This window comes from Aethalodelphis obliquidens, unplaced genomic scaffold (genome assembly GCF_003676395.1).
Source record: "Aethalodelphis obliquidens isolate GAN/ISIS:26980383/991018 unplaced genomic scaffold, ASM367639v1 scaffold32, whole genome shotgun sequence".
Classification (NCBI taxonomy): Eukaryota; Metazoa; Chordata; class Mammalia; order Artiodactyla; family Delphinidae; genus Aethalodelphis; species Aethalodelphis obliquidens.
Genome location: NW_020837976.1, coordinates 1,018,554 through 1,030,703, shown reverse-complemented (window position 1 = coordinate 1,030,703; position 12,150 = coordinate 1,018,554). Strand labels below are relative to the sequence as shown.

Sequence of the window (12,150 nt, the reverse complement as noted above, 5' to 3'; positions counted from 1 at the left end):
TTTGCATTTCTCTAGTGATTAGTGATGTTGAGCATCCTTTCATGTGTTTGTTGGCAGTCTGTATACCTTCTTTGGAGAAATGTCTATTTAGGTCTTCTGCCTATTTTTGGATTGGGTTGATTTTTTTTTTTTTTTTTTTGATATTGAGCTGCATGGGCTGCCTGTATATTTTGGAGATTAATCCTTTGTCAGTGGCTTTGTTTACAAATATTTTCTCCCATTCTGAGGGTTGTCTTTTCGTCTTGTTTATGTTTTCTTTTACTGTGCAAAAGCTTTTAAATTTCACTAGGTCCCATTTGTTTATTTTTGTTTTTATTTCCATTTCTCTAGGTGGTGGGTCAAAAAGGATCTTGCTGTGATTTATGTCATAGAGTGTTCTGCCTATATTTTCCTCTAAGAGTTTTATAGTGTTTGGCCTTACACTTAGGTCTTTAATCCATTTTGAGTTTATTGTTGTGTATGGTGTTAGGGAGTGTTCTAATTTCATTCTTTTACATGGAGCTGTCCAGTTTTCCCAGCACCACCTGTTGAAGAGGCTGTCTTTTCTCCATTGTATATTCTTTCATCCTTTATGAAAAATAAGGTGACCATATGTGCGTGGGGTTATCTCTGGGCTTTCTATCCTGTTCCATTGATCTGTATTTCTGTTTTTGTGCCAGTACCATACTGTCTTGATTACTGTAGCTTTGTAGTTTAGTCTGAAGTCCAGGAACCTGATTCCTCCAGCTCTGTTTTTCTTTCTCAAGATTGCTTTGGCTGTTTGGGGTCTTTTGTGTTTCCATACAAATTGTGAAATTTTTTGTTCTGGTTCTGTGAAAAATGCCATTGATAGTTTCATAGGGCTTGCACTGAATCTGTAGATTGCTTTGGGTAGTATAGTCATTTTTACAATGTTGATTCTTCCAATCCAAGAACATGGTATATCTCTCCATCTGTTAGTATCATCTTTAATTTCTTTCATCAGTGTCTTATAGTTTTCTGCATACAGGTCTTTTGTCTCCTTAGGTAGGTTTATTCCTAGGTATTTTGTTCTTTTTGTTGCAATGGTAAATGGGAGTGTTTCCTTAATTTCTCTTTCAGAATTTTCATCATTAGTGTATAGGAATGCATTAATGTGCATTAATTAAAGCATTCTGCATTAATTTTGTATCTTGCTACTTTACCAAATTCATTGATTAGTTCTACTAGTTTTCTGGTAGCATCTTTAGGATTCTCTGTGTATAGTATCATGTCATCCGCAAACAGTGACAGTTTTACTTTTTCTTTTCTGATTTAGATTCCTTTTATTTCTTTTCCTTCTCTGATTGCCGTGGCTAGGACTTCCAAAACTATGTTGAATAATAGTGGTGAGAGTGGGCAACCTTGTCTTGTTCCTGATCTAGTGGAAATGGTTTCAGTTTTCACCATGGAGAATGATGTTGGCTGTGGGTTTGTTATATATGGCCTTTATTATGTTGAGGTAAGTTCCCTCTACGCCTACTTTTTTGCAGGGTTTTTTATCATAAATGGGTATTGAATTTTGTCAAAAGTTTTTTCTGCATCTATTGAGATGATCATATGGTTTTTCTCCTTCAATTTGTAAATAGGTTTATCACATTGACTGGTTTGTGTATATTGAAGAATCCTTGCATTCCTGGGATAAAACCCACTTGATCATGGTTTATGATCCTTTTAATGTGCTGTTGGATTCTGTTTGCTAGTATTTTGTTGAGGATTTTTGCATCTATGTTCATCAGTGATATTGGCCAGTAGTTTTCTTTTTTTGTGACATCTTTGTCTGGTTTTGGTATCAGGGTGATGGTTTAGGAGTGTTCCTCCCTTTGCTGTATTTTGGCAGAGTTTGAGAAGGATAGGTGTTAGCTCTTCTCTAAATGTTCGATAGAATTCGCCTGTGAAGCCATTTTGTCCTGGGCTTTTGTTTGTTGGAAGATTTTTAATCACAGTCTCAATTTCAGTGCTTGTGATTAGTCTGTTTATATTTTCTATTTCTTCCTGGTTCAGTTTCAGAAGGTTGTGCTTTTCTAAGAATTTGTCCATTTCTTCCAGGTTGTCCATTTTATTGGCATATAGTTGCTTGTTGTAATCTCTCATGATCTTTTGTATTTCTGTAGTGTCTGTTGTTACTTCTCCTTTTTCATTTCTAATTCTATTGATTTGGGTCTTTTCCCTTTTTTTCTTGATGAGTCTGGCTAATGGTTTATCAATTTTGTTTATCTTCTCAAAGAATCAGCTTTTAGTTTTATTGATCTTTGCTATCGTTTCCTTCATTTCTTTTTCATTTATTTCTGATCTGATCTTTATGATTTCTTTCCTTCTGCTAACTTTGGGGTTTTCTTGTTCTTCTTTTTCTAATTGCTTTAGGTGTAAGGTTAGGTTGTTTATTTGAGATGTTTTTTGTTTCTTGAGGTAGGATTGTATTGCTAGAAACTTCCCTCTTAGAACTGCTTTTGCTGCATCCCATAGGTTTTGGGTCGTTGTGTTTTCATTGTCATTTGTTTTTAGGTATTTTTTGATTTCCTCTTTGATTAAAGCAGTTTATCTTTCAACTCATGAAAAGAATTGGGATTTTTGTTGTTTATAAGTACTCTACAAAAACAAAAGGTGCCAAGTTCCCCTTTGCAACTCAGCTAACAGCACATTTTAAAATACTTTTTTTCTATGCCTATTGAAGAGGCCAAGGATCAGTAGCTTGTCCCATTAAAACTCTCAGTTTTGTTGTAGGGTCAAGAATTAGTTGTCATTGGTTTTTGTTGGTCAGAAATATTTAGTAGAGAATAAAATGGAAATTTTACATTTAAAACATCTTTTGGAGTTTTTGTTAGCTCCTGGTGTGAAGTTGTTAGTTCAAAACATGTATTAACTTTACCAGTATTAAAAAACCTATGAAGAAAATTAATTATGCTAATGAAGCAAGGTGATGGATATTTGTTGTCAGTAGAAAAGCCATGGGGTATCAATAAATCTGTACTTTGTGTGTATTTTTTCTTTAGAAAAAATTCTTTAGTACTCTCAGTCTTCAACTTATTTTTTATGTAAGCTCATAATTATGCTGACAATATAATTTCAAGGTGACATAAAATCGTATCTAACATCCTGCACAGATTTAGCATTATGCCCACAAATAAATATGAACAGGTTATAGTATCAATATAATATCTTAAATGATTAATGACTTTTCTCCTTCTCTTTCTATTCAGAGAGGTGAGATTAGGGCGGAATGGTGTAGAAGAAATCAAACGACATCTCTTCTTCAAAAATGATCAGTGGGCTTGGGAAACACTCCGAGACAGTAAGTTATTTTCTCTTGCACATTACAGTACTATTTGAAAGTAGTTGTGGTAAATAGTCTGTTGGAACTGCCTTCCTAACATATGTATATATCTGATGAAAATCCAGAGTATACAAATACTGTATAAATATTGTCCTAACCTAGTTAAAGAGAGAATATTTGATAATATTAGGAAAATTATACTGCTCCTTCTCTGATGTCCCATTCAATATATCAAGATGAAGTATTACGTACGTGTAATGGAGTTGGGCTCAGCAGGCATAATGTGATATTTGATCTTTGTTGAATTGCTGTCTGTTTAGACTTTAGTATCTCTTTGTAGAGGAAGTCAATAATTAAGAGGTAATATTTCTTGTGAAAAAAAAGTTACTCTCTTGTTCTTACTAAAACCTAAAATATAAGGAGGTTCTATCGCAGTTTAATTTGTGTGAGGATATAAGAAATTATGGTATGCTTGATTCCATCAGACTTGCAGCTTGAAATCCAGAAATAAAAAATTGTAGTGTGCAAAAAGTTAATTTTCAGTCAGTTTAGAATATTCCCTATTTTAAAAAGAGTTAAAATTACGATGATTCGCAGAAAACTTTGCTTAACGTAGCTGAATCAAAGTCATAATGGCACCAAAGGTTCCCACCATCTTTGTGTATTTGGGAGGCCAAGAATTCATCTTTCCCTTGCTGAAGTCGCAGGAATTGTTTCCCTTTTCACTTAGCAGAGAAAGGATAGTGTATACCAGCCCCTAACTTCCTGCTGTAGCAACAGCAATGATCATAATAAAATGAACTCAGCTGTTTTAGAAACAGATACAAATTAGGTATTCCTCTTAAGATCTGCCTATCTAGTTGAGATTGCATGAGATGATTCCTTCAGGGGAGAAAAATCTTTCTAATTTTGAAGAAATAGATCATGTAGCTTTGCCTATATTAGTGAAGTATCCTTGTTAAATATTTTAAAAGAAACTATTATATGACCTTCAGGTACAGTACATACATTCTACTAAGCTATAAAATTGACTAAGAAGGGAAAAGGGGAAATAAGAAATTCTGGAAATTAAGAAATTACACTGCTACAGAGAATGTCACTGAATGACCTGCTATCTGGAGAAGCTACAGGAGCAGGCTCACCGTGGGAGAATTTATTAACAGTTAGGTATACACTGGAAAATAAGAAACTTCCTCTTCCTCATAAGTAAATGTGACATGATTATTGTCTTCACATTTCAAGAGAAACTGTTGCAAGACAGAGATGAGTAGAGTGAGATGATGAATGTTTGCATTGAAAAATTATGTTTTTATTCGAGTTACGCTTTTAGTAAAGTTTCAGAAGGCTGAAAACATACAGATATGATTGTAAATTGAGGAAAATTTAAAAGAGGACTGAAGAAAATACCGAGTATCTTTTCTGTCGCTTCTTTTTTCAGAGTAAAGCAATGCATAAACAACTACAGAATAACCATACGATAAATCATTCTAAAAAAGTAGGGAAGACATGTGTATTGAAAATTGATATTAATTAGGAGAGGAGGCAACCTAGTCAGCAAACATTATTGAACACCTACTATATATTGAGCAATACTCTATTTCAGACATTAGGAAAACAAACCAGCAAAAGTTCTTTACCTTGTGGAGCTCATAGTCTAGTGGAACTGTGGTATCCAAATCAGTGGCATTTTTGATATTGTTATACCTCCTTGATATAACTGTTTATGTTTATGGAAAAAGTAAGTAAAATGAATTAAGTCATTAATTTAAGTCAAATGAACTTTATATTTAAAGAATTTCTATAAATAGGTAGTTTTATTAGTAGTATTGTTATTTCTGTATCTTTTTAAGATCTATATTGTTATCTATGGTTTTGCTACAGTCTGCTTAGAGTTAACGTACTTAAAATTTCGAGAGCTTTTTCTAATCCTGATAGCTCCTATTTTGTGCTTACTGTAAAAAAAGAAAGAAAAATCAAAGTCTGTAGAACTTATTGTTCTCTTCTTCCCTTTCCCTCTTCCTACCCTTCTTTACTTCCCACCCCTAAAATACCAAGAATACTTTTATTCTGAACTGACGTCTCTGACCTGCCAAGTTTTAAAAAATTATGTAACAGTTATAATTCTTTTTAATTTTTTTTGCCTCTTCAATTTTCTTTGGCAAAATTTCTTACTGTTTTGCAAATAATAGTTCTTTTGGTAGTTTTACCACTTATATGTCTGCAAGTTATAATGGCAGTCTTCACCATCATCTGTTCCTTGGCTGTGTGGGAGCAGGGTAGAAAATAGCTTGATTTTTTTGGCAGAATTTCCATGAGCTTCCTGATCTTATTTACTCTTAATTTAGAGACACAAAGTATTAAGATTGTAAAATTACTTTTTCCATGCATTTGGGATAGAATTAAAGAAATGACAGGTGATTAAAGATAAAAGAAATGAAAAGACCTAAATAGCTTGCTAGAGGTCATACTGCTAGCAAATGACAATGTCAGGACTCAGGTTAAGTCTGTTTGACTCTAGCATCTTTGATCTTGTGAAATACCATGCATCATTTAAAGATTTCCGCTATTCAGTATTATACAGACTAGAAACGTAGGGAATTGACACTTGTTGGCAGTTAAATTTTAGGAAAAACAAAATGATAACAATTATTACATATAATAACATTATTAATAATACTGTGTTAAATATAATATGTGGTTACTTGTAAAACACTTTGCCATTCATGATCTCACTTCAGCTAAGATATTACCATTACTTAATCCACCTTTAGCTGATGGGTGACACTTAAGATGGTAACAGTGGTAACTGTCAGATCATGTGGTGAGTTTTCAGTTTAGTTAAAAACAAACACAATTAATTATATGCACATATATACTAGTTTGGGTTCTGTGGTTCAACGGAGTCTGGTGTCCTCTCTTAGAACTTTACATTCTCATGAGAGAGATCATCAGTGTAGGCTTCATAGATAAAGAATTTAGGAGCTAGCCAGTTTTAGGGGCTTAGGAGTTTAGACTTCCTCAGCATTATATTGGGTTCTTTTTTAACAAATAAACTTTAAGAAAGATTATATCTTTATTTTCAAGGATCTATATCATAAAATTTACCATTTTAATCATTTTTAAGTGCACAGTTCAGTAGCACCTTCAGATTGCTGTGTAATCACACCACCATCCATCTCCAGAAGTTTTTCATCACCCCAAATTAAATCTCTGTAACACATTGAACCATAAGTCTCCATTCTCCCCTTACCCCAACCCCCCAGTAACCACTATTCTACTTTTTTTCTCTATGAATTTGACTGTTCTGGCTACCTCAAATAAGTAGATTCACACAATCTTTGTCTTTTTGAGATTGACATTTCACTTAGCATGTCTTCAAGGTTCATCCATGTCATAGTATGCATCAGAATTTCATTCCATTTTAAGGCTGAATAATATTCCATGTATGTATATACCACTTTTTTTTTTAATCCATTCATCTATTGACTGGTACTCAGAATGCTTGTCCTTTTAGCTATTGTGAGTAATGCTTCTCTGGTCATTGATATACAGATGTCTGTTGGAGTCATTGCTTTCCATTCTTTTGAGTTAATTTTTGTATATAGTGTAAGATAAGAGTCCAATTTCATTCTTTTGCATGTAGTTATCCAGTTTTCCCAGCACCATTTGTTGAAAAGACTGTCCTTTTTTCCTTAAATGGTCTTGGTACCCTTGTCAAAAAACATTTGACCATATAAATACAAGGGTTTATCTCTGAGCTCTCTGTTGTATTCCATTGATCTATATATGTCTGTCTTTATGCTACTGTTTTGATTGTGGTATCTTTGTAGTAGGCTTTGAAATAAGAAAGTGTGACTTTTCTAACTTTGTTCTTCTTTTTCAAGATTGTTTTGTTTACAGGCATACCTCACTTTATTGTGCTTTTACAGATATTGCAGTTATTTGTAAATTTAAGGTTTATGGCAACCCTGTGTGGTCATATGATGGTCAGCATTTTTTAGCAATAAAATTAAGGTCTTAATTTTAAATTAAGGTTTTAATTTTAATATTTTAAAAAACATAATGCTATTGCACACTTAATAGGCTACAGTATAGTGTTAACATTTTTACACACTGGGAAGCCAAAAAATTTGTGTGACTTGCTTTATTGCTCTAATTTCTTTTTTGCTGTGGTCTGGAACTGAACTCACAATATCTCCGATTTATGCCTGTATTTGGGATCCCTTGAGATTCCATATGAACTTTAGAATGGGTTTTTCCATTCCTACAAAAAAGGACAGTGGAATTTTTGTAACAATTATGTTGAACGTGTTTCCAGTTTGGCTGCCTTTTATTTTATTTTCTTGCCTATTTGCTCTGATTATAACTTCCAGTACATAGTTGAATAGCAGTAGTGAAACTGGGCATTGTTCCTTGTCTTGTTCCTGATCATGGGGGAAGGCTTTCAGTCTTTCCCCATTGTATATGATGTTGGCTATGGGTTTTTCATTAATGCCCTTTATTATGTTGAGGAAGTTCTCTTCTGTGCCTTGTTGACTGATTGTTTTTATCATGAAAGGGTGTTGGATTTTGTAAAACGCCATTTCTGTGTTATTTGAAATGATCATGTGGGGTTTTTTCCTTCGTTCTATTGATGTGATGTATTACACTGATTGACTTTCATGCGGTGAGCCACCCTGGAATATATCCCATTTGATCATAGTTTATAACCCTTTTAATATGCTGCTGCATTCAGTTTGCTAGTATTTTGTTGAAGATTTTTGCATCTGGGGATATTGGTTTGTGTTTTTTTTTTTTTCTTGTGGTGTCTTGGTTGGCTTTGGTGTCAGAGTAATTCTGGCCTCATGGGATGAATTAGGAAATGTTTTATCCTCTTCTGTCTTTTGGAAGATTGTGAGGATTGGCATTAATTCTTCTTTATATGTTTGGTAGAATTCGATTGTGAAAGCATCTTGTTTTGGACTTTTTTCTTTGTTGGGACATTTTTTATTACTGATTAAATCTCTTACTGTAGGTTTATTCAAATTTTCTTTTTCAAATAAGTTTTGATAGTTTCTGTGTTTCTAGGAATTTGTCATTTCATCTAGGTTATCTAATATGTTGGTATACAATTGTTCATAGTTTTTAGTTTTATCCTTTTTATTTGTAGAAGGTTGGTAGTTATGTCCCCACTTTCATTTCTGATTTTAGTTATTCCTGTGTCTTCTCTTTTTTTCTTGGTTTAGTAAGATTTGCCAGTTTGATTGATCTTTTTAAAGAACAAATTATTTGTTAATATTCACTATTTATTTTCTATTATATATTTTGCTTACCTGAATTTTAATCTTTATTATTTCTTTCCTTCCTCTTGCTTTGGGCTTGGTTTGCTTTTCTTTTTCTAGTTTCTTAGGGTGTCAGTCTGGGTTGTTGAATTGACATCTTTCTTTTTTAATAATATAGGCATTTACAACTAAATTTTTCCCCTAAGTACTGCTTTCACTGAATCCCATGAGTTTTGGTATGTTGTTTTCATTTTCTTTCATCTCAGAGCATTTTCTCTAGTCTCTTTTTTGATTTCTTCTGTGACTCATTGTTTAAGAGAACAGTGTTTAATTTTCCACATACTTGTTAAACTTCTAATTTTCCTTCTATTATTGACTTCTTGTTTCATTCCATTGTGGTTGGAGAAAATACTTTGCAGAATTTCCGTCTCTTTAAATGTATTAAGTTGTCTTTTGAACTAGCATATAGTCTGTCCTGGAGAAGTCCCATGTGCACTTGAGAAAAATGTGTATTCTGCTGTTGGTCTTGGATTGTGCTTAGTATATCTGTTACATCTATTTGGTTTATGGTGTTATTCTAGTCCTCTATTTTCTTATTCATCTTCTGTTTAGATTTTTTGTCCACTATTGAAAGTGGATTATTGAGGACTCTATTAGAACTGTTTCTTTTATGTCATATATATATATATATTTGGAGCTGTGTTGTTGTATGCATATATGTTTATCATTGTTGTATCTTCTTGATGAATTGACTGACCCTTTTATCAATATCATCAGTATGCAATGTCTTCACCTCACACTGGTCAGAATGGCTGTTGTCAAAAAAGTCTACAAATAAATGCTGGAGAGGGTATGGAGAAAAAGGAACCCTCCTACACTGTTGATGGGAATGTAAATTGGGGCAGCCACTATGAAGAACAGTATGGAGGTTCCTTAAAAAACTAAAAATAGAGCTACCATATGATCCCAGCAATTCCACTCCTGGGCATATATCCAGGGAAAACTCTAATGCAAAAAGATACATGCACCTCAGTGTTCATTGTAGTACTATTTACAGTAGCCAAGGCATGGAAGCAACCTAAGTGTCCATCAACAGATGAATGGATAAAGAAGATGTGGTGTATATATACAATGGAATATTACTCAGCCATAAAAAAGAATGAAACAATGCCTTTTGCAGCAACATGGATAGACCTAGAGATTATCATACTAAATGAAGTAAGCCAAAGACAAATATATGATATTGCTTATATGTAGAATCTAAAAATTAAAAATGATACAAATGAACATATATAAAAAACAGAAATAAATCCACAGACATAGAAAACAAACTTATGGTTACCAAAGGGTAAAGATGGGGGAGGGATAAATTAGGAGTTTGCGATTAACATATATACACTACTGTATATAAAATAGATAACCAACAAGGACCTACTGTATAGCACAGGGAACTATATACTCAATATTTTGTAATAACCTATAATAAAAAAGAATCTGAAAAAGAATATATATATATATAAATAACTGAATTACTTTGCTGTACACCTGAAACTAATACAACATTGTAAGTCAACTATACTTCAGTAAAATATATGTATACAAATGTCTTTATTTTAACCATTTTTGACTTAAAGTCTGTTTTGTCTGGTGTTAGTATAGCTACCTCAGCTCGTTTATCTGTAGAATATCTTTTTCCATCCTTTTCTTTTAACCTGTTTATGTCTGTGGATCTAACGTGAGTCTCTGTACAGCACATATAATTGGATCAATTTTTAATCAGTTTTTCCAATCTCTACCTTTTAATCAGTGAGCTTAATTCATTTAAATGTAAAGTGAATACAGAAAGACTTCTGTCATTGTCCAATTTGTTTTCTGTGTCTTATTTTTTCTTTTTGTTCCTCAATTCTTATATTATTGCCTTCTTTTGTTTAATAGATTACCTTTTCTGGTTGACTGTTTTGATTCCCCCTTCATTTCTTTTTTTGCATATTATTTAGTCATTTTCTTATAGTGACTACTCTGGCCATTGCATTTAACACCCTAACTTGATACAATCTAGGTTGAACTGATACAGTTTACTGTCAGTAGCAATAAAAACTGCTCCTATGCAAATCCATTCCCTCCCTTTACTGTTATTGTCACAAATTACATCTTTATATATTGTGTGCTTATTAACATAGATTTATAATTGTTTTGTGCATTTGTCTTTTAAATCATATGTGGGGAGGAGTAGAGTTACAAAACAAAATTACAATAAAGTTGGGTTTTACATTTACCTATGTAGTTATCTTTACCGGTGTTCTTTATTTCTTCATAAGGCTTCAAGATAGTGTCTAGTATCCTTTCATTTCAACCTGGAAGACTCCCTTTAAAAACATTTCTTATAGGACAGGTGTACTAGTAGCAAACTCTCAGCTTTTCTTTGCTTGGTGATCTCTTAATTTCTTCTTCATTTTTGAAGAATAATTTTGCCAGTTATAGAATTCTTAGTTGAGAGTTGTTTTCTTTCAGCACTTTATTACTATCATTTTTTTGGCTGCGTTGCACATTGTGCAGGATCCTAGTTCCCCAACCAGGGATTGAACCCATGCCCCCTTCAATGGAAGCATGAAACCTTAACCACTGGACTGCCAGGGAATTCCCTCAGCACTTTAAATGTCATTCCACTACATTCTGGCCTTAAAGGTTTCTGCTTAGAAATTGGCTGTTAATCTTATTGAGGATCCATTGTATGTGATGAGTTGCTTCTCTGTTGTTGCTTTCAATATTCTCTCTGTCTTTGTCTTTTGAAAGTTGATTATAATGTGTCCTGGTGTGCATCTGAGTTCTTACTTGGAATTCATTGAGCTTCTTGGATGTATAGATATATATATTCCATTAAATTTGGTCATTTTCAGCAATTCTTTCTTTAAATATTCTTTCTGCCCCTTTCTATCCTTTCCTGGGACTCCTGTAATGTATATGTTGGTCTACTTTATGGTGTCCCAGAAGCCCCTTAGGTTCCATTCACTTCTTCTTTCTGTTCCTCATACTTGATAATTTCAGTTGTCCTATCTTTGAGTTCGCCGGTTCTTCAGCCTGCTCAAATCTGTTGTTGAACCTCTCTAGCGCATTTTTAGTTTCAGCTTTTGTACGTTTCAGTGCCAGAATTTACATTTGGTTCCTTTTTCTGTCTTTTTATTAATATATTCTATTTGTTAAGGTATCATACTCCTGGTTTCCTTTAGTTCTTTGTCCTTGGTTTCCTTTAGCTGTTTGAGCACGTTTAAGACATTTAAAGTCTTTGTTTTGTAAAACCAATGTCTGGGTTTCCCCAGTGAGGTTTTCTGTTGTTTTCTTTATTCCCGGTAAGTGGGCCATACTTTTCCTGTTTTGTTTTTTTTTACATACTTTGTAATTTTTTGTTGTGAACTGGACATATTGAACACTAATGTTGTAACTCTGGAAATCAGAATTCCCTCCTTGTAGAGTTTGCAAGCAACAGCTTATTGTGGGCTCCAGTCATCCGTTTGTTTAGTGACTTTTTGGAACTATTCTTATGAAGTCTGTATTCCTTGTGTGTGTTCATTTAAGTCCCCTTTCCATTATCTTAGCAGTCAGCCAGTGACAAACATCTCC

General features: G+C 33.4%; 1 protein-coding gene across 3 annotated transcripts in view; it reads left to right on the top strand.

Annotated features, from left to right (window-relative positions):
* Positions 1 to 12,150, top strand: part of ROCK1 (Rho associated coiled-coil containing protein kinase 1) — a 147,936-nt gene that overhangs the window by 70,059 nt on the left and 65,727 nt on the right. For all 3 annotated transcript variants that reach the window (XM_027127564.1, XM_027127566.1, XM_027127565.1), the window contains exon 9: positions 3,198 to 3,289. In XM_027127564.1, coding sequence (XP_026983365.1) covers positions 3,198 to 3,289 — 92 coding nt within the window. The remainder of the gene's footprint in view (positions 1 to 3,197; positions 3,290 to 12,150) is intronic.